The sequence below is a fragment of the Oculina patagonica genome, chromosome 4 (assembly GCF_052425735.1).
Source record: "Oculina patagonica isolate OP01 chromosome 4, crgOcupat, whole genome shotgun sequence".
Taxonomy (NCBI): domain Eukaryota; kingdom Metazoa; phylum Cnidaria; class Anthozoa; order Scleractinia; family Oculinidae; genus Oculina; species Oculina patagonica.
In genome coordinates this window covers 32574671-32600975 of record NC_135761.1, presented here as the reverse complement: position 1 = coordinate 32600975, position 26305 = coordinate 32574671, and the positions used below count along the sequence as shown (strand labels likewise).

General features: G+C 39.2%; 2 protein-coding genes across 2 annotated transcripts in view; both read right to left on the bottom strand.

Annotated features, from left to right (window-relative positions):
* The window catches only part of LOC144652173 (uncharacterized), a 279392-nt gene that overhangs the window by 207892 nt on the left and 45195 nt on the right, over positions 1–26305 (bottom strand). The gene's annotated exons all lie outside the window — the stretch shown is intronic.
* LOC144652183 (uncharacterized) lies at positions 11311–15055 on the bottom strand. Its single transcript, XM_078512197.1, has 4 exons — positions 14897–15055; positions 13796–14036; positions 12978–13496; positions 11311–12320 (listed from the first exon to the last, which is right to left on the bottom strand). The coding sequence occupies exons 1-4, from the start codon at positions 15053–15055 to the stop codon at positions 11311–11313; spliced, it is 1929 nt and encodes a 642-aa protein (XP_078368323.1).

Sequence of the window (26305 nt, the reverse complement as noted above, 5' to 3'; positions counted from 1 at the left end):
CATTGGCACGTTAAATTTGTCCAGTTTATGTTCTCTCGCACACTTGCACAGGTTGAATGCGTCCTACGACAGTGGGTGCTGCGGCCTCAGTTCGTTCACTACCTCTTCAACAAGCTGTTGTCTATTGGCATCTTCTTCCTCTAGCAATAGCTCCCTGGGACTCAGGTCGATTTCTCCTGGTTCCTGCTTTCTTCGTCTAGCCGCTGCAAGGCGGGAAAAGAAGCCCTGCACTTGGTATATTCTTTGACTGAGTCTTAGATAATTCCTTTAGCATTTACAACAAGAAAAACTAGGCAAAGAGAAAGAGACAACATTTTATTCAACAAACCTTTCAACATGTTTTAGAGGAGCCGCCGCTGCTTGTTCCTCTGTCTGTTTTTTTAGGATTTTGCCTTCTAAAATTAGAAGTCGCTCAGCATGTTTCTTTCGACAAGATGTGCAGATAGCTGTGTATATAAATGCGACACTGAGTAAAAGCACTTATTTAAGCTTTTTCATACACAGTAGATGATCTAATAAACGCCCGAGGGTTATATTAAATTTTAGGGGTTCTAGCAGGGCGTTATTAAAATAGATATGAGGCGTTTATTTCACTTTGACTGTAAACAAATAAGATGCGCAGTTTGCTCGCAGATTAAGATAGAAAACAACGTTTGTGAGTAGGAGAATAATCTAGTTTGCGCCAGGAGAAAAATTCTCTTGTCTGCGCTAATGCAAAGCCTAGAGAGCCTAGAGATGTCGTTCATAGTTCGATGCTGATGTCTTCAGAGCCATTAGGATGTTGGCATCGTTTGCCTTTTCGATGTCCGAGGCAAGCAAAAAAACAAAACAAAACTTTGTGATGTTACGTTGTGGAGCGTTTCCCTGGTTTTTGAGGCGATTCATTTTTTTTGGGGGGGGGGCGTCTATTAGACACTGGGCGTCTATAAACTTTACACCTCAAGGGAGGTGTCTACTAGATACGAAGTTGTTCATTTATTTGCGGTTGGTATAAAACGCAGACCATGCAGACTGCAGACCGTGCAGACCGTGCAGACTGAGTAATTTTTTTTCTTCTTTTTTTACATTGTGTTTCACAAAACTTTTCACGAACGGTTTCCAAAGTTCGTTTGAAATTCGCGAAATTCGCTACGAACTTTAGGGGGAATTTCATTAAGTAGTTGCAGAAGTACATGATCATGTACTTCTGGTAGTTGTCAATCAAATAACGAACTTCGAAACGAAATTGTGAATTTCACGTGCAGCGAAGTTGAAAGGTTGAGGAGTTCGCAAGTTGAGAAGAAGTTCGTCCAGTTTGTTTAATTTGGTGAAATGAATCCGTTCACGGTACAAGGAAAGGCAATTTCAAGTCCAGGAAGGCAGGAAATCATCATAAAGTTGGCTTCAAGGTCAAGGATTATTTTATTTAGCTTCCAGCTTGTTGAGTTTTCTTCTACTGTCAGAGAGCGCATTACACTGTAAACATTGGAACATTTTAAGTTATAGGTAAAACGAACTGGTCGGATATAGCAGTTTATTTGTTAAGTTCAGGTTTCTAGTTCAATTTTATAACGTAAACAAATGCTTCGGTTGGTAGTTATGCTTTGGGAATACAGGGTTTTCTTGAGAAATCCCCCAAATTTTTTTACACTGTCCTTAATAATAAAATATAAGTAATTCGTAAATAAATACACATTTCAATTGTTCCAAAGCAAGTGTTGTTTATTAGTAAAAAAATTTTTTTACCAAAGCTTATTTTTTTTGCAAATATAAATTATTTCAGAGGAACAGAGTTTATCACGAACAGACAGATGGCGTGACTTGCGTGTTGTGTAAACACAGAAGTATAACAACACGGAATTGAAGAGTTCTGGTTTTCCGCAGATTTTCCAAACTGATGTGTATTCAAGAAGGAAAACGTTTTTTTCTCTTTAGAAGATTTTTACGGCACACACAAACAGTATTTTTATATGTAAACCGGTTCATCTGTTGAAATTTTATCCTTCGAAACTGCACACGGCAGAACTTGTAATCTATTTTTAGTCGGGTGTCGGGTGACATTGGGAAAACTCAGTTGTAACATTCACAAACCATTTTCAGGGCAGCCTTGCTTTTTAGTCCGTTGATGTCCTGCCTTACTGGACTTGGGAGTGCTTTTTGCTGTACTGGGAACGGATTCATTTCACCAAATTAAACAAACTGGACGAACTTCTTCTCAACTTGCGAACTCCTCAACCTTTCAGCTGCACGTGAAATTCACAATTTCGTTTCGAAGTTCGTAATTTGATTGACAACTACTTAATGAAATTCCCCCCTAAAGTTCGTAGAGAATTTCGCGAATTTTAAACGAACTTCGGAAACCGTTCGTGAAATGTTTTGTGAAACACAATGTAAAAAAAGAAGAAGAAAAAATTACTGAGTCTGCACGGTCTGCACGGTCTGCAGTCTGCAGTCTGCATGGTCTGCGTTTTATACCGACCGGTTTATTTGAGAGTGGACGTTTATTAGACCATTTACAAGAAAACGTCGTGTCCTAAGTCTATGCCATGTCTTTCAGGTATATGAAAAGGGTACCTTTTTTTAGTAAAAGGTATACAAAAGGGGGACGATTTCTGTCAAAATGGTTTATAAAAGGGCAAGGGGTTAGAGCTCGGGGCGGAGCCTTCCCGTATAATTTTTTTTAAAGTACCCTCCTCCCGGGGGTTATATATTATACTCAAATTCAGCGGGATAGTTTTAACGCTTTTTTTAAAGAGAATCAAATCGACCACACCTTGTAATGGTCAAGCCCGCACTCAGTCTTCTTCACAGCCGTTGGTAACGTCACGCAATGCACCCTCTGGGAGAAGCGTTGCGTGACGATGCAATGAAAGGCTACGCGCGCCAGTTGGGTTTTCACTGGTGACTGGCATGCATGACATCATTCGATGATTTTTTTAAAGGAAGTCAGACTTGTAAAACCAGGGAAGTTAGTGGAAATCCTGATTTGGTTTTTGGACCTGCGTCAACTACTAGTGAGGCAAGCAGTATAAAATTGATAAAAAATGAACAGATGATCATTGAAATACTGTTTTTATAATACGAAAACAAAACTTATCGAAAAACTGACAATGCGGACTTTTCTCACCAAAATCACAAGGAAAGAGGTACTTACGTGAACGGACAGCAGTAGTGATCTTGCCAAACAAAACAGATATTTCTTCTGTCATCTGGAAGTTGATTACATGTCTTCCTGTCACACTTACAGTCTTCCCAGTATGACCAGGATATTCATTTATAGCAAGTTTACAGAGTCTCCAATGGCGAATTGCATGGTTTTGAGGTGACTTTGAAAATCGCCTCGCAAAAAATATAAAATATCGAATTGATCCAAATAAATGTGATATTTGTGACTGGGATATAATTGTCGACTTACACTGAAAACATCAGGGAAATCGGTGAAGGCCCGAAAAGTGCCTTGTCTGCTGTAACACGGACGCCCTCTTAAGCTTCCATCTGGACTTACTGTTCCACACATTGACAGCAACATTCATCAAGTTGTCAAACTGCTTAGTACCAACTTCAGGGCTATTAACGTGGATTTGCATTAGGCACCCCAACATGTTGTTCTTTAAGTTACTTCTTAATCTGCCCATGATCAATTTGAGGCGAATGCCAACTTAGCACTTGTAAAATTAAAAACACAGATGTTAAAAGCAGTTTTTTGCTGTTGTCTTTTATTTGACAGGTTTTCAAATAAAGTCAATCTTAAATGAAAAATGTTCACAAGTAAAACTTTGCATTGCATAAAAGTGTAAAACACATGAAACGGACACCGGCTACTACAGCAAGTGTTTTTTTTTATCTGTTGCACGTAGAGAATAAATTTTGAGAGTGAAACTTAAGTCATCGTAACTTCCATTTCTGGTCAAAAAGTGTTCGTTCAGGCTGCTATCCCACTATCTTTGATTCAACAAAAGCGACGAATATGGTCAGTTCGCATTCAAAGCGTCTTGCCGATAGGAAGAGGCAGTGTGATGAACAACTGCAAGGCAAGAAACTTTGCCCCAGAAAGCTCGATTGTGAGGTCTCCGTAGAGGCTTGCGTGGATTTAAGTGCTGATGCAACTTCAGTAAACCCAAACGGTTCTGATACTAAGCTTTTAAAAGGTAAATGTTCTACGGCGTCTCAAACAGACTTGACAGATGATGAATTAAACTACTTAGTATCTGAACTGGAAGAGTGAAGGAGGAAGAACACAATAATTGGTGAAAAACTTAAAAATAAAAAGGATCTTAAAAGGACCTTAACACTGAAGACATGATCAGGGATGATGAATCTGTTAAATTTTATACAAGCTTACCAAACCTTTCTTGTTCAATTAAACCTTAGGGCTAATTCTACCCTACACAAAAAACATTAAATACTGGGACAAAAAGAAGGATGGGTGTTGTAAACGGATAAATTATCGAGAACAGAAGTAAACACTGAGTAAACGCAACTCAATTCTCTTTAATCTGAACATCCGAATGACACGTGTAACTGCACATGCGCAGTCCTAACAATCTGAACAATACCTATTATATAACATCTCCCCCTTTAAATGAAACAGTTTCTTTTCTATAACATAACAGTTAACCAATGTCAGCACTTTAACTCATAGTCTCTCAAGTGACTTGGCAGTCCACGATTTACTCTAACAGGGTAACGTCTTTCTAAACAAGGGGGAGTAGCAACCTTATCTGAGTAACTTGGTTTCTCTAACATAGAACTTGTATCAGGAATTCCTGACAGCAAAATAGGAGGAACTACAGTAACATTGTCATTGTCTGTAACAGAACAGGAAGCTCCAGGTAAAGGACTTTCACAACGTTCGCTAGTACTGGTCAACTGTAACTCATCCGCTGTGGCTGTATGAGAGCCTGAGGGAAGCGGGACAACTTCATCAGAAACATCCACTGGGGAAGCCAATTGAAGTGGCATAGAGTAGTCATCAATTGATGAGGGGCTGTTTGAGTGGTCATCACTAACAGCTCGGCTCAGAAGTTGGTCCACATGTCGTTTCCACAATTTGCCTGACACTTCAACCATATAGTGTCGAGAACCAAGTACCTCAGTGATGACCCCAGGCATCCACTTTTCTCCCTTCCCATAGTTTCTGGCCAATACTGGATCACCTGCATGAAACTGGCGTAGACCTCTGTGTGCGGTGGGACTAACCATCGTACTGTACTGTCGAGCTTCAACATGCTTTTCAACTGAAGGAATCAGTAAATCGAGGCGAGTACGCAATCTCCTGCCCATAAGCATTAAAGAGGGAGGTTCGCCTGTAGTGGAATGGGGTGTGTTTCGATAAACAAGTAAGTACTTAGCAATTTGAGCAGACACATCAGTGTGAGTAAGCTGGGCTTGTTTGATTGCTGATTTCAAAATCTGGACAACACGTTCAGCCTGACCATTAGTGGATGGTTTGTACGCTGCTGAAGTACGATGTACAATTCCATTGTTGACACAAAACTTTTCAAATTCTCTCGAAGTGAACTTGGAACCATTGTCAGAAACAAGAATTTCGGGCAATCCGTGCCTGCTGAATATGTCACGCAATGCAGTGATAGTTGTTCCAGCAGTAATATTTGTCATTTTGACCACCTCTGGGAATTTGCTGTATGCATCAACAACAACCATATACATATGTCCAGAGATCGGTCCTGCAAAGTCCACATGAATGCGAGACCAAGCCCGTGTTGGAAAAATCCATGGATGAATTTGAGCAGTAGGAGATCTCATAGTTTGACAAGTACTGCATGAAGAAACAGTTCTTTCAATGTGGGCATCAATATTGGGCCACCATACATATGACCTTGATAGTGCTTTCATTCTGGAAATTCCTGGATGTGTTTCATGAAGTTCATGCAATACTTTCTCTTGAAGGGAAGGTGGTACAACAACCCGAGTATCCCACAACACACAGCCTTGTTGGGTTGTCAGTTCATCTCGTTTATTCTTGAACGGTACTAATGTCGGATCTACTACACTTGGCCATCCACTGATGACATAACTGTACACTTCGGATAAGACGGGGTCAACCTGGGTTTCTCTTTTTGATCATCTCACTGGTCACATTGGTTACAACTTCAGGTTCTAAGAAGAAGCACTCGACATTTTCACATTTGGGTGACCATGTTTGTGGCAAAGGAAGACGTGACATGCTGTCTGCATCAGCATGCGCTGTAGTGCTGCGGTACTCAATTTTGTAATTGTACGATGCCAGGATGAGGGCCCATCTTTGAAGTCGAGCTGCAGCATGAGCAGGAACTGGCTGCTGTGGTCCAAAGAGGGTGAGCAGAGGGCGATGATCTGTTAAAATTGTGAAGGAGCGACCATACAAGTACTGACGAAATCGCTTTAATCCAAAAATGATGCTGAATGCCTCCTTTTCTAACTGGGAGTAGTTTTGTTGGGCTTGTGTCAGGGTACAAGAGGCGAAGGCAACAGGCCGAAATTGTCCATCTATCTGATGAGACAGAACTGCTCCAGCACCATACGATGAAGCATCACATGACAGAAAAAGGGGAAGTGTTTCATCATAATGTACCAACGTTTTTGAGCTAAGAATCAGCTGCTTAGCGGCAACAAATGCATCTTCTTCAACTTTAGACCATTTCCAGGGTGTATTCTTCTTCAATAGGCTGTGTAAGGGTGCCAGGACTGTGGAGTGATGTGGCATGAATCGTGAATAGAACATTATAAGTCCCAGAAAGGACTTCAAGGCAGCAACATCTTAAGGTCTTGGGGCGTCACGAATGGCTGTAAGTTTGTCTTCAGTGGGATGTAAGCCCTCACCATCTATCTTGTGACCAAGATAAACCACTGACGCCTGGAGGAATTTGCACTTTGCCTTGTTCAGTCGGAAGCCAGCCTTAAGAAGTCGATCCAAAACCAAAGAAAGAGTGTGGAGATGGTCTTCTTGATCTGTTCCTGCCACCAGAATGTCATCAAGTCGACTCACTGCCTTCGGAATGTCAGACAGTAAGTTGTCCATAATTCTCTGAAAAATGGCTGGACCTGAATGTATACCATTTGGCAACCTCTTAAATGCAAATAGTCCAATGTGAGTATTGACAGTGAGATAAGGCTGTGATTCCTTTGCAATGGGTATCTGGTGGTAAGCTTGTTTCATATCCAAGACACTAAACACGGTGCATCCCCTCAAGGCTGAATGCATGTCCTCAATCTGAGGCATAGGATAAGTTTCTACATTAGCACATGTATTGTATGTTACACTAAAATCTCCGCATACACGCACTTCGTCACTCTCTTTCTTTCCAACCACCACGATAGGGGCTGCACTGGCAGCAGAAGTAACTCTTTCAATAACTCCATCCTTTTCCATTTTAAGCAATGTGCTCTCCACTTTTGACTGCAGGGCGTAAGGAACTGGTCTAGCTTTGTGGAATTTAGCCTCTTTACTTTCATTTAATACAACAGGCGTGCCCGTGTAGCATCCAAGTTGGGTCTGAAATAATTCACTGTATTGTTCAAGGACAGAGTCCAAAGTCTGGTTACCTGTCGAACCTGGCACTGATGAAGTGGGTGAGGGTAAGGGGCCAATGTGATTCAACCCTGGCAGGTTTTTCCAATCTAAATTGACATCCATGAGCCAATTCCGACCAAACAAAGCACATGATCCTTCTCGTACAATAAGCAAGGGCAATGAGTACTGTGATCCCGAATACTCAACATTCACAGATGCTTCCCCTAAGGGATGCACAGTTTCACCTGTGTAGGTTGACAAAACCACATTGGTTGGTTTCAGAGTAACATCAGGACAAACTTCTTTTATGAAACTAAGTGGTGCAAGAGACAAAGCACACCCAGTGTCTAACTGCATTAAACAATCATTGTTCTCAATCTTCAATGGCACAGAAATTTCAGACTTGGACATAGCATTAACATCATACACAACATACAACTCTTCTTCTTCAGGGACCTGTTCTTCGGGAAACTCTTCTTCGACACACATGGCATTCACTCCACTTTTCTGACAAACGCGAGCAATATGTCCAGTTCCATTGCAGTTGTGACACACAGCATTTCTGAATCTGCATTTAGACCTTGTATGGTCAGAATTACCACATGAGAAACAAGTGTAGGAGGTAGACCGTCGAGGCGATTTAGGAAATGACCCTTGACGACCAGCTGGTGGTAAGACTGGAGGTGTACTTGAACTTCGGCGCGAAGGAAAGGCAGGTGGGTCCTTGGTGACTGCATGTACTGGTTGAGACAATTGCTGCTGCACTTGCATGGATTCTTTCACTGCTATCTCATCAGCAATTGCCACTTGCATCGCTTGTTGGAAGGTGCGATCTTCACTTAAAAGCTTTTTACGAGTGGCCGGATTGCGAATCCCACAAACAAACTGGTCGCGAAGCGAACGATTTAAGAACGCACCAAAATTACAACTGGAAGCAAGATGTCGTAAACGAGCACTGTACACGGAAACAGTTTCATTCTCTTCTTGAAAACAACGGTGAAATCGGTACGATTCTGCAACTTCTAATCGTTTAGGTTTGAAATGTCGCTCAAGTAATTCACATAACTGCTCGAATGTCTTGTCCTTTGGATTTGCTGGACTGCATAAATCTCGAAGTGTCCCGTATGTCTTCTTGCCGATAACTGAAATCATCACTGCAACCTTCTTTTGGTTCGCGGCTGCTTTATCAGCTGTGGAGGCATCGGGAGGGTAATGGCCAATACTATTCGCAACGAAATACTGATCAAGTCTTTCCTGATAAGCCGTAAAAGTCTCCGTAGAAGTATCAAACTCCCCAATGGAACCAACTAGCGGGGAAGCCAAAATGGCGGCCGAACAAAAAGCAAGAAGGCAAGCAACCACGTGCACGGACAACAGAAACGCACAGAAGAACTTCGTAATTTTCAAAATCGCCATGAAGACAGCAACACATCACTGGAGGATCCCATCCTCGTCGCCAGATGTTGTAAACGGATAAATTATCGAGAACAGAAGTAAACACTGAGTAAACGCAACTCAATTCTCTTTAATCTGAACATCCGAATGACACGTGTAACTGCACTTGCGCAGTCCTAACAATCTGAACAATACCTATTATATAACAATGGGAAGTCATTGTATCAGAATGACATGTCTAAAAAAGCCTGGAAGACGAGATCCCTTGGTACGTCGTAGACTGCATTTGGGTATTCTAAACCGACAGCTAGGGGACATGTTCAGTGTTTCTGAGGCTTCCGTTTGCAAGATTGTAACAACTTGGGTATGATTGCTGGCAAAAAAAATTTATGGTACCCTACTTCACTGGCCAAGCCGTGAGGATGTCAAGCGACAGTTTTCAAAGTCTTTCAACAAATACCCTGACACAAAAGTGATCATTGATGCAACTGAATTTTTCATTGACAAGCCTACATCCCCATGTACACAGAAGGCTACATGAAGTGACTACAAACATCATAATACACTTAAATTATTGGTCGGAATTGCACCTTGTGGAGCTTTTACTTCCATCTCAAAACTGTGGTAAGGAAGCACCAGTGACCAGAAGATTGTCCAGGAGAGTGGTCTCATTGATCTTCGCGAGAAAGGGTAACCATTTAATGGCAGACAAGGGAATCAACATGAGACCTCCTTACAAGAAGAGGGGTGTAACTTAACATCCCTCCTCTTTCTAAGGTAGATTTACAGATTCTACATACTGTACCATACAGGCAAAAAAGAACTACCCTTGTTAACTAAGCCTGAACCCCTTCCCCCCTCCCCCCAAACACAAGCGCCCATGCACCTTGTTTACATTTCCAGCAGCAAATGGGCACTATTACCTGTTGCAACTTTTAGTCATATTACCATTATTTTCATGTTTTTACATTTCCTTTTTTCTTATTTTGTTGTTTAACAGGGAAACAGCTGTCTAGAAAAGCAAGGGCAACAACATCAAGCATTGCCAACGTCAGAATACACATTGAATGTGCAATGAAAGATTAAAAAACTTCCAAATATTTCAAGGCAATATGCCACTCACAATGGTGGGAATAGCTAAGCAGCTAATCACCGTTTGTGCTGCTATTTGCAATCTAGCAAAATGAACAGAGAATATGCACTTAAACTTTTAACTATTAAAATTTCAGCTTGGCTTTGAAGATAAAAGGAGAACAACCAAACATTTTTTAAATATTTTAAGTCCACAATCACAGTAATGCTGGTTATCTTTGTGCCTCAGCCTTTTCAGTTAAAAATATACATACAACATAGCATGTTATTGTAAGAACAATAATGGCATCTGTCGTGAATTGATTGGTAAAACTTCCAACAGTGTCCACAATTTCTAAGGGTACTTGTGTTAATTCTGTGAAAATTCAGCTAGAGATTCTTTATACCTCGTGTAGGAATTTTGGGAATCATATGTTTAGAATAACATTTGTTCAGTTTAAGGAACATTTCTTCCCATAAATGCTTGTCAAACAAAACTTCTATAATCAAAATTCCTTTGTTTGTGTAAATGACAAGGTCAGCATTTGTCACCTTGGAGAAGGCCATTTCCCCTTGCATTTGATAGTTCCACTTGGTTTCGTTTTTAAGTTTGTATGTTCCATTTTCTTTGTAGTATACTTGTATAAGTATACTCTGCAGCTGCAATATGTGGCATCAATGATCTTTTGGAATACAGACTCTTCACTTCCACCACTCTTTTGCCTCAGCACTGACAGAATCGTATTCTATCAGGGCAAAAACCTAAATGGGAAAACTCAGGGTCAATTATGAGGCCACTTTCAACAACATGCAGCTCCTTGTGAACCTTTTTCAGTTTTTTGTAGTGGAGGTCCACAGCTGATTCTTCTTTTTCATGTCCCCATGCAAATTGTATTGGCTGCCTGTCAGGGGGGGGAAAAGGGCAATATCCTGGCAGATCTTTCAGAGTATTGTCTAGGATGGTACTTTCCTTTAAATGACAAATCATGTAGAAATTTAAGCCAGTAATTCTGCCACATCGTTGTTTTTTCCAAAAGTCACAGTCCCCTTGCAACTTGGTCTTTTCAGAAATCATATCTGCTTGATATTGATCAATTTTGATAAATGATAGAAATTCATGACATTTCTTCAGTAACATCAAAGGTTTTGCTGCTGTCTAATCCTTTTGATAAGAGAAATGCATCTCTTAATTCAGAAATTGTACTTACTGTCGTGTATAAAGGTTCGAGGTACTACTTTAAAGTATGCAGTGAAACAGGCCAAGGTGCTTACACAATTGCATTATTAGAACTGAATCAACTAATCTATGTACAATGATATAATGGGTGATGAATGTTTTAGTTTATTTTCTTTTACACAGCTGGTAAGAACTGTTGAGACAACGACAATTCCGTGGACTTTGTGTTGGCAAGGAAGCTCAATAATCCATCGCTGAATGCGACATACGTAGAGATATCTTTTGATGTTTTGAGTACTATTTGTCCCACTACTTTTGTGGCGCATAATGACAAAAGAGTGGTCATACTGCAATTACTGCAGTTGTACATGTCTTCTTTATTTTCAGTTGTACATGTAATTGCTTTATTACATGCAACACAACCTGTGGTCTTTTTTACTTCTATTCCTATGATTTTACCAGTGATGATATTGTTTTTTATTTGAGTTATGTCTAAGTTTATATTAGTTATGTCCTCAATTTCCTTTATGATGGTTGACTGATTAGTGTTAACATGTTTGTCATCATCAAACCTTCGCAATGTTACATTTTGAAAATGGTATGATTTTCTGGAGTGCACTTCATCAATTTTGTCTTTCCACAAGACTAATTTAATGCAATCAGTGTGATCTGCGACTAGACTGTCACAATTGTAAGTGGGTCGCCCGTCATGAAGTATTGATTGCTTGTTTTCATTTTTCATTATAATTTTGACTTTTAAATCTACAGTTTTGTAGATATCTGCTCGCAAGGCTTGCTCAACAGTATGCAGGTGGTCATCTAGACTTGAATTGAAGTCAAGCGGTAAGTTGTTGGAGAGTTCGATCTCAGAGTCTTTATCCAACGTGTACTCGTTTGTAGTTGAAGAAGTCTTTTCTTGTTGAGTCTTGCTTTGAATTTTATTGGCCTTTTTTGTGGAAAGGTGTTTCAAGGGTTTCCTTTTCTTTGGGGAGTAGCAGACTAACTGGACAGTTTCCTGGTTGTCAGTTTGTAGATCGAATAAAAAATAATTGGTTTTTCTATTCGTAGAGGTCAATATCTTTGTAAGGGAGTGCACATAGCCTTGAAGAGCTGCAATGTTAGGAAAACGTTTATGAGTATTATGTAGGAAAAAGGTTATGATTATTAGAATAATTTTGTGATTAAGTTAGTAAGGTTGCCTTTGATGAGACCGCTGGATTGAAAGTTGTATGCGAAAAAGTTGCTGGTTTCCAAGGCTTGCTTGCCAGCAGAATTTTTCTATACAAATGCTCTTACTTTTTATACTTGAAATCACTATAAAATACAGTAGCCCAAAGCAGAAAGGAAGTAACAAATAATGAAAAGGGCAGATTGGGCAAGAACGAAATCAGACTTAGGCAAAGAAACTGGAGAAAAATTGGATTTGGGCTCAGGACGAATAGTAAGTTGCCCGATATGACGATCGTCAATGTAAAGAGAGCACGGTATATCGACAGAACGAAAATGATGGGAAACCAAGAAACCTGTGGTGTGGTAAATATAAGCAGAAAGCTTCCAACCAAAGGGGATTGTATTGCTCACAAATTACCAACCTCCCCACTGTAAACCAAAGAAGGTCCTGCTATGAGAAGTGAGAAGGATATGGTCATAGCCCGACTTATCATCTGTTACAGATTGATACGAATCTTTGTGGACTTAACGCAGGCGTCCCGGGAGAAGATCTAACTTGAAGGGCTTATCGGTTGTCCACAAATTAATGAAACGATTATCATTACAGAGACGAGGCTTTGTGGGTTCGACTGTTAAGGGCAAAACAACACGTGGGGGTGACACCTCCCCTACCCCATAAGGAGATGGCACCTGTAGCCAGACGGTCTAAAATACTACGAGAAATGAAGGAGGCAAACGGTTTACAAGATATATGATTCTGAAAAATCTTGCAAGGAGGCAGTTCACAGTCAAAATTCTCTCCTTTGAAGGACCCACGAAAATGTCGAAAATATTTGAAGACAGTGACGCCATCTTCAATCCAGCCCAAAACTTCTTTAGGTGTATCAGAATCTGTCTGCGAGGTGATAGAAAGCCAGGTTTCACAGAAATTGTGAAGCTGTCCCGCGAGAAAGTGGTGCGGATCTCTGAAGGCAAGCATGGAGGGATCTGCCAAAGCTTTACCAGCGATGACATCTTGTACAAAATCAGGTCGCAAATGTTGATTGCTGGCTGCTAAACATGGAACTTCCTGAATGGGTGTGGAGTTACACAAGACCCATTTAAGATTGTTAAGAGGGACTTCCAGAGGGCGAAAATCCGGGTCTATCTCCCATTGAGGGAACTGGACAGATGAGGCTGTAATAGAAGAACCTAGGGCGAACAGAAAGAATGGACTAAATAAGAATATTTATAAAAGGGTAAACACGAAGGTGGATTACAAAAGAGACAAAGCAAGACGCAAAAGAGTAGATCTAACAACTTTATTGTGCAAAAAGAGCCAATAAATAGAAAAAGAAAAAATAATAATTAACGCAGTTGGGGTCTTGGGCCAGATACAGAAGAAGTGGCGCTGAAACCTACAGTGGTTCACGTAATGGCCAATCGGACCGCATCTGAAACAGGTCAGGGGGCGGAACCAGGCACAGCACAGACTGCAGAACGAGGCTCACGCTCTTTAGGCTTGTGAAGTCGCTGGTGTATCTCCTGAAGCATGACGGAGTAATAGGTGAATTTCTCATGGTGGGCATTCGAAGCACAGCTCCTCTGCCAACTGCATGGCCTCGTATTTATCGAAATCCAAGCCACTCTTAAGAGACAAGGCATGATTTTGTGCAACAGCACCTCAACGGAGGGCTTGTTAAGGTTCTCCAACGCTTTGAGGCGAGCCTTAAGGGTCTCCACAACATTATCCTAAAAACCAGAAAAAAACTAGTCAGGAGAGTAAAGGGATGAAATAGGGACGAAAGAAAAAGGTACTAACTTAAAAAATTTACAGGCCACCATTCCCTGGGGTTTGGAAAAATAGGTTTGAAAACTGAAAGGCAATAAAAGGGGAAAAAGAGGATCCCAAGACTAAACCCCCCAAAAGGAGCTAACAGCTAAGATGTACCCCCGGGGAATGGCGGCCCTAGCGCCCGGCAATCCGAGAGAGTGAAAGTCACCTCTCTAGGCACCGCCATTGGGAGCTAGAACAAACGACTAAACTGGAGAAAAAAACGTGTAGGACCGAATACCAGGAAGCAAATGGGATAAACGAGCCATGCAATAAAAGAAAATAATCTAAGGGGGGAAGGTCGCCTAAATACAGTAATACGGGACCTTCTGTTAACCCGTGAAAACAAAAAATTCCGATAAACAAGCGGGACCTTCTGTTAACCCACGAAACAAGAACTCTAATAACAAGCGGGACCTCCTGTTAACCCGCAAAAAATTTGAACTCCAATAAACAAGTGGGACCAAAGTTAACCCGCGGAAATTAAAAACTTTAATAAGCAAAAGGGACCAAGCGTTAACCCGGAAAAAATAAAGGCCACCGGCAATGTGTGAAAGACACTGAAAAAACGTGGCAATGCCGAAATGAATACAACCAGCAAGACGAGCAAACAACAAGATAGAAAACGAATTTAAATAACATAAAATATGAAGCTAGCAAATAAGAAGGCCAGTAAAGTAGAAACGCGTACGAGCTAAAACAAAATTAAAGAGCGCGAGCTAAGAATCTAAGGGAAAAGACCAAAACCAGGGCAACAGACAAGAAAATAAAGAAATACCTCAAGTTGCTTGGGCGGAGGATTTGGATTCTCTTGTTGTAATGGAGCAGGTTCTGCTGCCGCCGGTGGCTCAACTTGCGGGACAACTGCTTGAGCAGCATTAATGGCGCCTTGGTCCTGTCTCGGTCTCTGAACTGCGGGTTGTTCCTCGTCAGCCATTTTGCAAAGAATATTAACGGCACAACTAGACGTGCACAGGATGCGAGTGTGCGAGAAAAGAGAGTGAGTTGATATGGGATTCTCCTTATATACGCTGCAGTGAGACCGCTGACAATAAGAAAAAGGCTGCTACATAATTTTGATTACTAAAATAACGAAATCAACTGCTTTATAACACACTTTGTAAGAACTTTGAAAGTCACCCCAGTAAAAATAAAGGTGTGATCACGGCGTGATCACACTTTGGTGTTAAAATAGCGTGATCACAAAAATATTGTGATCATGGCCAGACTAATTTTAGATGTGGTTGACTCAGTGATCACGGCGTGTTCACACTGTGATTACGACCAGACGAATTTTAGGCCTTGAATCAATCACGGTCAGATTAAAAGAAAATCGCATACGACAAATTTGGATCCCAATTTCAAGGAACCTCGGGTTTTTATAGCCTCCCACCCCAAACTTTTTCCCCTTTTTAAGTCAGACTCGTTTTCCTGACGATTTCTAAACTTCCCGATTTCACGAACCAATTGTAGTTTTCCTTCGAGTTTTTGAGGAAATTATCGGAATTCTGCCATCGGTAATTTAACTCGGAGCGAATGAAAATATGGGTTCCTGTACATTGCAAATGTTAAAAGTCATCGAACTTAATGACTTTTAAGGTCGCGCGGGACCCTTGCTCATTAATAAATTCATTAGCCAAATTTCTTGACGGAGTGCTATCTTATAAACCTTTAATTCACTACATTTTGAATATCGATTCCTCTAAAATTTAACAAGGATATTCGGGGATGATGGAATTACCTCATGATTGTCCTTATACTGAGAGATGACCGTTGTCTGTGATGTTACAAACCCTTAAAAGTTTAACTGCAGATAATGCGATTTTGTGTCCAAGTTTTCAGCTAGTACAGTGCACCAAATTAAATGATTATATAGCCTAGTGATAAATCATAACCCCTTTTGTGCTATGGCTAGAACGAAGTTTTCGATTTCAAAAACTGCTACAGGTTAATGGCGTTTAAGAGAGCAAAAATGTGAAATCTAAACTTTGAAACGTGCTATCTTCATTTTGAGAAGGAAATTTAAAAATTCGCTCTAGTCATAGCACAATAGAGTACATCAAGTTTACGTTCCTCGCGAATCAACTATTGAAATTCTATATCGGCGGAGAAAACTTGGACACAAAATTGCAGGTTTTGAGGCTTCCGAAGACCTTCCGAATCAATGTTTACAACAACGGGTGATATATTCAAAGCTGTGAATCTGATTATGATAATTTCCTATGTTCCAGCGCACGTGGCACAAAACGGAGAACAATTGCTTGTACAAAAGAGTTTAAAAACAAACATCTCATGAATATTTTGTTTGTTGTCGGCTTCAGTCGTCCGGCAGTTCGTGCATACTCTTTAAATAAATACATACTAATGATTGCAAGGGTCCTGCGCGACCTTAAGGATGTCCACGATTTAAGACAAAGATGAATTTCAATCATCTACAAGTCTCTAAGGGTAAACTTATTTTTATATTACGTTTCAAGTTGCATTTGAAATTGATTACACACTCCATTTAAATCGTAATTTAAGCTTCACAGGCAGCTTTACTGAAACACCTATCTATACTGCTTGAACCAAACTTGAAAAATAATTATAATGGTAATAATAAACTAGAACGCATATGTAATGTTATAAAAGATGTAAGTCTTTTAAATGTCTTTAGCAACGATACATTGGTCCCTTTTTAGTAGTTGGCAGTGATGTTATAAATGACATAAGTCCTTTAAATGTCTTTAGCAACGATACAATGGTCCTTTTTAAGTCTTTGACAGTAGTGATGCAATCTTTTCTTTAATCCTTCTTCATTAGGTTTACCCCTGCCCACACAAAACATCTGTCATTTCGGATCATTGGCAGAGAACGTCAGCTCTGTACATTCTTTTACAGCTGCTATTCTGTTTGGGTCCAGCTTTAGAAGTTTGTCGCCTTTCCCTTCAACGCTTCTTGTCTTTGCCTCATCCCTGCTTAATACAAGTTCTAATAGTTTCAGGGCAAATCCTTTTGCAGTGTGTTTTGGGAGCTGTTCAACCTTTTTCTTTGACACGTACACTCCCCGGCTCGGGGCGCCAATAAGCATTTTGTGGGCTGCTTGTCGGCCTCCAGCTCATTACAAGGCTTTTGCAATTTGTTTCCCAGTGTGGTCTTCTGTGGTCGTAATGCGGCTCAAGAAGAAACTGGTGGGCTGTTCGAGATGAAGGCTTTTGGTGGAGCTGGGACTGACGGACGTGGTGTTAGTTCAATTCTTTGCAGCTTGTCTTCATAACTGTCGTCTACATTGTCTAGTGATTTATAGTATTTGTTTTTACAGGCTTTACATTTTTCAAATTTACTGACAGCATCCTTGAGGTTATGAAGCTGATTTTGTCCACTTTTTCTTCCAGCTCCTTGCGATGTAATGTTCCAGTTCTTAAAGGGATACTCTACTCCTCATTTCAACATTTGCTTTTTATGTAGCATTTGCACTAAAAAACAATTGAGAAACGTAAAAAATAAATTTTAAAGGGTTAAAATTGACAGTAGAAAAGCGAAATTTTGCCCAATTCAAAGACCGGAAGTGAATTGTACGACTTTCTTGACACATGATTTATGATGTAGAAAGGAGAACTCGACAAGACTCTTCCGTGTTTATTATACAGTAATTATGAAGTCAGGGGAGTCGTGCACCTCTTCCTCTTGTTCTTCTGAAGTAAGCGACGGGGATTCTGCCGATGAAACGACATTGAAAGACTGTCAGGGAGCTCAGCCGTACCTGTTTGAAGCCTACGACAGGGAGGCTAGTTCAGACACGGACTCCTCAAATGAGTCAGATGAGCCACAGTTCGAACGATTGCTAAACACAGACTGGTGAGCGATCAAATCTACTCCTTATGACTTGTTATTTTCGATACTACCAGTAATTTTATAAAAAGATTTTATAAGCGAATGAATGAGGTTAATATGACAATAAAGTTTTCTTGTCATATTCCTTCTGGTGCGACTTATTATTTGTATTTCCGTCTGTGTATTTTCGTGTGAGATTATCCAAATTTGATGCGTCAAATAGAATGCGTTTGTGTTGATAACAAATAAATACGATTCTTTTGTTGCGATCATGTGCATATATTTCAATCGAAAACTTTAGGTGTCGGTGTGGAAATTGCCAGCGTCTCAATCGAGTGCATTTGCTGTGCAGAAATTGACTGTGTCGTGGCTAAAAACAGTGAAGCTGTTGAGGCAGAAGGTCTGGCCGAGCCTCCGGTGTGCATCACGCAACATCCAGGTTTCCACGCCGTTTGTTTAAATCGCTGGGTTCTGCAGACGGCGTAGTACCAGTATAAACAGCAGTATAGAGAGAACTACGAAGGCCCACAGCACAAACTAAATAGGCATATAGCTTACAGGCAATTAGCGAGGTGGTAGTGGGGTATTTTGGGGAAGGAAGTGCGAGTGGTCCTGCCGTCATGTGCTGTGTGCTGCATTTGAGCGCACTTTCTGTTTCCGGGGCACAAGGAGAACTTTTTATTTGAAGGCTTTCACTTTCCCGATGAGTAGCATGTAAATCGAGTCTTTATTTGACATCACTATTCTGTTGGGATTTTCCTTGAGTTTATCATTTCTGTCTAAATATTAATTAGGACTACGATAAGTGTATTGCTTGTGAACATGCATGGTGATCATTTTAACATCTTCATTTACCTTTTTTATTTCAATTAACCTTTGTTTCAGTTTCAATTTTTTCAACTGAGCGGCTAATAGATTTGCTTACAGTAATGTCGAGGCTGATCGATGATCAACACCATCGACAGAGTATTATACAATTATAAACAAAGACTGCATCACTTCAGTGTAAATATAACAATGTAACACGGATAAAATTTATCCAGACCATGACTATAGCTTTCATTATCTGTATGATAGTTGGCTTTTTGTAAAAAATTGCAATACAGCTTTTTTAGCATAAGCAGAAGCCTTGAGAAGAAATTCACTTCTTAAATCTTGATTTCAACACATCCAATGCAGCCTGCTTGTCTGGGCGATCGAAATCCGATAATAGCGATCGGGGAGCAGCAGCTCTTTCCAGGACAAGACTTTCAGTGCCTTGGAGAATTCGTACAACACATTCTTTCAGGTCGTTAACATATCCTAGCAGAAAGAATAAAAGCGTTAGTAGATTATAAACAATAAATATTTTAAAATCAAAGACAATAATAGTAAATTTCAGTTTGCCTGTTTGTTTGTATTTTTACTTACCATAAGTACATTTCACTAAAACCTTCTTTACTGAATAATCTCCTTTCTTGTACTTTGGGAAAGCAATGTTAACCCTGTGCCATCTTGCAGTGTAGCTTGCTCCCTGTCACTATTTTCATTGAAATGCAGGATTGCGATCTGCAACCTAAAAAGAAAGAATTTTCATATTTTTATAGTTTTGCCTTTGTAAATCAGGTCAGGCTGTTTGTCAATTGCACCCTCAAAGGTTTGTGTGAATTTAAAGGTTACAATATTATACACTTCATTAATGTTCCAATGGAAACAGTTAATGTTGTTTACTGGGAAACTCAACATCTCCGCAGGTGAAGCTGAGGGAAACAAAATTAACTGGTTTCCTGAGGGATCAGTTACTTTTAAGTGTTCTGTTATGTAGCATGGCAAAGACTTAGACTTATACCTGCTTGTCATTCCATGGTATGAAAACGCTAGCATTTTTGTTGCAAAATGGTTATACACAGAATGGAAGGCCTTACGAGTCAGATAAAGCTTGAGTCTCACCCAGACTAGGCTCGATTTCCAGCTGTTCTGGGAGTCAGGTGCGTCATCCTCCTCCCAATGAACCGTGGTGTGGGGCAAGGAACGCGGGCTCACAAAACGGCTTGAAATCGAGCTTACACCCAGACTGGTCTTTTTTTATTGGGGGGGGGGGGTGGCGTGGTTGATTTAAATTTTCTGATAAGAATTCCTGCCCCTTTCACGTAGAAGTCACCCCTTCCCAGTCTAAGACAACACTAAAATTAAACAAGCTCATGGCCAATCTCAGACTCTATTTACATCTGTGAAGGTCTTACACCTAAGGGGAGAGGTTTAATTGAAAGTATTGAAATCAACGCAGTATGATGTATCTTGTTAAAATATTTGACATAAAAATAGATGGTATGTCCTCCTTAATCTTGAATTAGCTAAACGTTCATCATTTTACGCCTTTTTAGTTAAATCCACGGTTTTTGCTTTATGCACATGGTATAAACTGTTGAACTAAATATTTTTCAGCAGTCAAAAACGAACAAATGAAGACAATTACGAATAACCTTTGCTAATCTGCAAGCATGCATAAAATAACAGTGCATTAGAGTAAACAAAAATATCATAAAACAAGCTCAATTCCCTTCATAAAAGTAATAAGGCAACTATAGAAACTAAACGGAAGGGCTAATAATTCATTATTTAAAGCTTACCAAACAATTAATGTTAGCGTACAGAAAAAAATAAGAACTTGCATGCTTACCAGTCTAGCTAAGCAACAACTGAACATCCTTAATCATACCTTAATGTCATGCGCTTTCATTTCGTTTCTTATTTTTGAGAGGTAGTTTATACGAAAACAAACGTCCAAGCTTTTTTTCCATGCAAGGTGCACACTATTTGGCCAGTTTCAAAATGGTAGATCTACGCTTACCTGTGGTTGTCTCCCCTGCCATTATCGGCAAATGCTTGGAGTCTAAAATACACACGTCAACACCTAGCTGCTGCTTAAGCATTTCTGTAATGGCCTCTTCTGAAGCAGTTTCTTCTTGGTATTTATCAAATACGTTTCCCGACGACGCTATCTCGACGACAACGAAAGATTTTTTCCATCCCTGAGATGCCTTGACTGCTTTAAAAGTTGGCCTTTCAAAGTTCCCAGGTGGTGGGTTTGATTTACCTCTTGGTGGTTGATAAGAAATAGGAATTCCAAGGGATGTAGACGGAAATTGCGACGGATAGCTATAGTTTGCTGGTGGTATCACCGCTGTTTCACCACTGAAAATATACGTCTTCCAACATTCCTCCACTTCAAAACTACCATTTTCAGAAGGCAAAATTATTTCTCCTTTTTCCTCTGAATATATGTTAATTCCTCTCTCAGGTTCTAATTTAAATACTAGGGCCAAATTTGCCACTGTAAGAGTGGTTGGTCTGAGTTTTAAGACCTTCTCTCCGTGCTTCACTTTTACACACGTGTGGGCCATGATGTCGAAGTGGAGCAGTGGAAGCGTTGTCACTGGTTTAGTGAATGATTTTTCCACCTGGGTGCCAATGGATGACAGGTGCCAGTCAAAATGCCCCTTGACTGGTCAGGGCTTACCTTAAGGTTACTATTTTTAGCGGCTACTAATTTTACTTTTGTTCAGAGCAAGATTTGTATTAGCGACTATTTAATTTAGCGATTTTTCAAAGTAAAAAAGTAAGTAATATTGTGTAAACCTGTTTTTAATGAATATATACCTTAAGGTTACTATTGTTAGCGGCTACTAATTTTAGCAAATTGTTCCGAGCAAGATTTAGCGACTATTTAATTTAGCGATTTTCTGAAAATGTAAAAAAAAATAGTGATATCGTGTGAACCAGTTTTTAATGAACATATATAGCTAAGATGGAAATAAATGTTCAGTAAAAGAACAAACTCACTTGAAATGTTAGCGAGTACTAAATTTAGCGATTTTCGCCCAACTCGCTAAAATCGCTAAAATTAGTAGCCGCTAACAATAATGGAGCAAATTTTTACGTGAATGAAACAAAAAAAACAAAAAAATAAATAAATTACACATATAGCAGAGAAGTGATTATTTTTAAAAGGCTGAGCACAGCGAGTTACGAGATTTTAGTGGCCTTTCTGTTTCCTAGTTTTTACTCGTGAATGCATAATGAACGAGTATAGTGGGGAAGTTAAGCCATCCGTCCATCCGTCCTTCCTTCCATCGTTGTTAACATTATGCAAATTAGGTATGCTCACGGGCGCTTTCTAAATTTCGTTTCCCTCGGCTGTGGCTAAAAATACAGCTTTACAAAGGTATCATTTCAAAGAAATAAGTGTAGAAAATACTCCACCCTGTAAACGAGAAACAATCGTTTCCCAAACGATGAAATATTGCCTTTTCGTATATAATAATCGCGAACATTCGGAAACGATGACCAGTGACTTTATGTATGTGTTATTAAAAAACTGGGAAGGTTAAATCACGGCACGATTTATTAAAGGATAATCAGTAAAAGAGTAACGAAACTCTATACAAGACAGATGTGTATATAATATCCGTGAAAAAAAATAAGAAGAAAAAAAGAATTTCAGCCACAGGGTATGAGAGTCGATCCCGGGTCACACGCTTCAGAACGCAGAGCAGTACCACTGAGCCATCGGTTTACTGAGCAATTAAGATGATGAAAAAAGTAATTCTTATACCTAAGCGACCTGTTATATGTTCACCCTCTTTAAATAAAGTTGATTAATATTATTAATCACTATAATGAATATTTTCCATCGATACTATACTGTTCAAAAGAACGATTCAAATATATCTAACGCATTCACGAGTAGGTCATAGACCTCTTTGATTAATCTTAGTTAGCATACAACATAGGTTTTGCCTTTTATTGTATTTTAGATTTTAATGTATTTTAATGTTTAACATTTATTTTCTCAGAGGACCCTCCTGAAAACCACCCCATAGGTGATTGGAGGCCTCCTCTTAAAATATTATTTATTATTATTATTATTTATTATTATTTTATCCAAGTGGTAGTCAGTATTTCCGAACTTCTTTTCGTGCTTTAGATTGACTCAAAGGAGCGAGCTAAAATATTTTACTCCTCGTCAGTTATTTCTTAGCAGTATTAAAAAAAAAGGCCTCTGCGGAAGAGAGAGGAGCGGAAAATACGCTAATACTAAATACATGATGCAATAATTATAACAATATTGAACTTCCATTTCTGTTAAATGGCAGATAAGGATTTTGTTACTTCTCAGGCCGTAAACAGCCCAACACCCAGGCGTTTCAGGCATAAGAATCCCCTAGAAACACCTCCGTACCGAGGAAGCTATATTCATCAAATGGTGTCAACGTTTGACACCTGTCAATCAGAAGGATTTTTAATGTCTTTCCAATTCCTAAAGCATGAAAAAACGTCATTTCTAAATGCAGCGAAAAAGGTACCTTTTTTGCACTTTTGATTAGATTATTTCTAAGTGAGAAAATGGAACCTTTTTTGCGCTTTTGATAAGATTGCTTCTAACTTAAAAAAAGGGTACCTTTTTGTAGTTACGATAGCATTGCTTCTTAGCAATGAAAAGATGAACATTTTTATCTGAAGCTTTGTTTTGGAAAAGTGGGAAATGCATAAAAAGCGGACAATTTTTATCTAAAGCTTTGTTTTGGAAAAGTGGGAAATGCATAAAAAGCGGACGATAAAAAGCTAACAATACCAGCATTTTTTGGAAAAAGGTACCTTTTTTCAACTTTCAATCTTATCGACTAACATTAACAAAAAAAGATAACAATTTCGCATTTTGTCCGGTGAAAAATGAATTCAGAAACTTGATTTTCTGCTGTTTTCAACAATGAGAATTAACCTTTATTATAAAAAAAGTAGAATTGCCGGAACCTTTCACGGATTTGTGTCGTCTTAATATATTAAGAACGTATACATAACAAAATGTCAAACAAACTTCATGTATTAATTACGTCATGTTCTGAAGGTATATGAAAAGAGTACGATTTCTGTCAAAATGGTATATAAAAGGGAAAGGGGTTGAACCTTGGCCAGAGCCTCCCTGTATAAAGCGTTTTTGAATAACCCCCCTGGGAATTGCAAGAAACTTGTATCTTAAAAATGTAACAAAAAATTACCTTTATTTTTAACAATTAACTAGATACCTTTTACTTTCAGAAATATCAAGAACATCTCAAAGTAAGTGGGCAGGATGCGACTTCACTAGATGGCACAATTGAATTACTGTCCTATACAAGTGACATTGTTAGCCTCTTCAACAAGTGATCATCGCCTCAAGCAATTAACTAAATTTCATAACTACATGTTAGCTTGGAGGGAAGAAACACAAAATTCTAATCAGCACTTTATTTCTTCTAAACTGTTTTTCGACCTTCAGTCTATGTGTGTTGGGTTCCAAGCACTTGTTAAGCTCACCAAAGAAGAATGTAACTTTGAGGCAGTTTTTCAGGTAAAACTGGACTTGACAATAACTTTTAGTAGTAAAGACGACTATAATAAGTTTGATTTGTGTTTTACGTAGTTTATGCCCTAAGAAGTCTTAAAAGTCTCACTTCGTGATAGACTTACTTACAGTTGTGGCCTCATTTGCTTTATATAGTTGACAACATCGACGGGAAGGCCTTTTGTTTCATGATGAAGGAAGACTGGGATGACCTCTTTCCACTCCTTGGTCAAAGGTGCAAGTTTCAGGCGTGGTTTTCTAGGCTGAGACTACCAACGCTCGCCATTTATCGAGAGGTACGTATAGCTGAAAAATAAGCTAACACTTACAGGTCTACAAATAACGGCTTCAGGTGTAACAGTAAAATTTCATTAAGAGGCAAAGATGTCACGGATCTAAGTGTGGCAGAATTGCAAGAACTGATAACTCTAGCTAGTAAGCAATGACATTTTTTATCATTCTTAAGGGACACTATATATAACCATTATGATCAAACACTTTCATCGTCAATTCTCCTCACGCCAGTAGGCGCATAAGGCCATCACGTTTTCTGTCCAACACTCCCTGTTTCGTGCCACCACTTTGGCTGCTTCCCAGCTTGCCCACCCTGCCTTGTTTCTTTCCTTCTCTAAGTTGTCTTGGCATCAAATACTTTCAATGTTCGTTTTTTGTTATCAACCACGAAAATGTCCAAAGAATTTCGAGATCATAACACCATCGATTTCTTCATTGGTAATGCCTGAACACATTTGTACCCAAAAAACCTTTCCTCAACATATTTATTGAAAAAGCTAAGGATAAAATGTTGCAGATAGAATGTAAAGAACAAGGAGCCACCACAATTACCAAAAACAGTTATGTTTAAGGTGCTTTGATGTGTGAAGTACTGCAACACTTTACAAACTGCTATCATTTTATGATATGAAACGCATGCCCAATCATTGGTTTACAAGTTGAAATCATTTCATTTTCTTGACATAAGTGGTTACCATAGCAACAGTATAACCTGTTAAAAAATTCTTAATTTTAGCTTTCAGTGCTATTAACTCAAAAACATATATTGGCGATGTTGCCTATTTTTCATTGTTGTGTAATATCGGCATGTTGTGATACAACTTTTAGCTGAGTTTCAAACAAATTCTATGAAAGGCTGCAGAGCATTTTCAAAATATTACAGTCAAAATACTCAGCACCTGTCGCCTACAATTCTGGAATATTTTGGATTAATGGCGAACGGATTGCATTATTTATATTAAACGTTAATTACCAGTCCACCTGGTTTATGGGATTTTGACTTCCCAGATGATTATGTCATTTCGGAAACAACCAGAAAGGAACCTGAACCTGGCTCTTATGGTGCCACACGGCGAGCCCGCTGTAGGGCAAAGTTAATGCAGAAAAATATTTTTGAAACCAAGACATTTTAGGTTGTTATGCATCAATCAGTTCAATGAAGAACTAGTGAGACCCTATTAGCTTACCACTATTAGATTTTTTGGGGGAAAATGACAGAAAAAGGATCAACAGTATTAAAGAGATATTACCGGAATATCAAACATCAAAGTTGACAATGCAAACCACCACAATGAATGGGATATTGAGTATTTAGGACAGTAATCAATGGGATAATGGGGCCTCACTAGTCAAGACAGGTGAGGAATTAGATTTCTTGTGAAACAGGAATGTAGAGCCAACTGATTATTTCAGTACATTTCAGTTCAAACTTTAAAATGATTATTATCAAGGAAAGCAGAAAATGGAGGGTATTATAAGGTTTAAAAGTGAACTTGTGATAAAGTGAAATTTTATGTCCTAAAATCTGCCTAAAAATAGGCTTAGCTTAGTTGTTCGTTTTTATATCTTCTATGGCAATTTCAAGGTTAGGAGCTACAGAGAATCAGTTGACTTAAGTGTGTGACAACTAAGATTGAATGAAAAAGGTTTTGAAAAGCCATATTATTGATTTGTTGAATAACAAAGCTTGAGTAAAGTTATTAACCAAGTCAAATG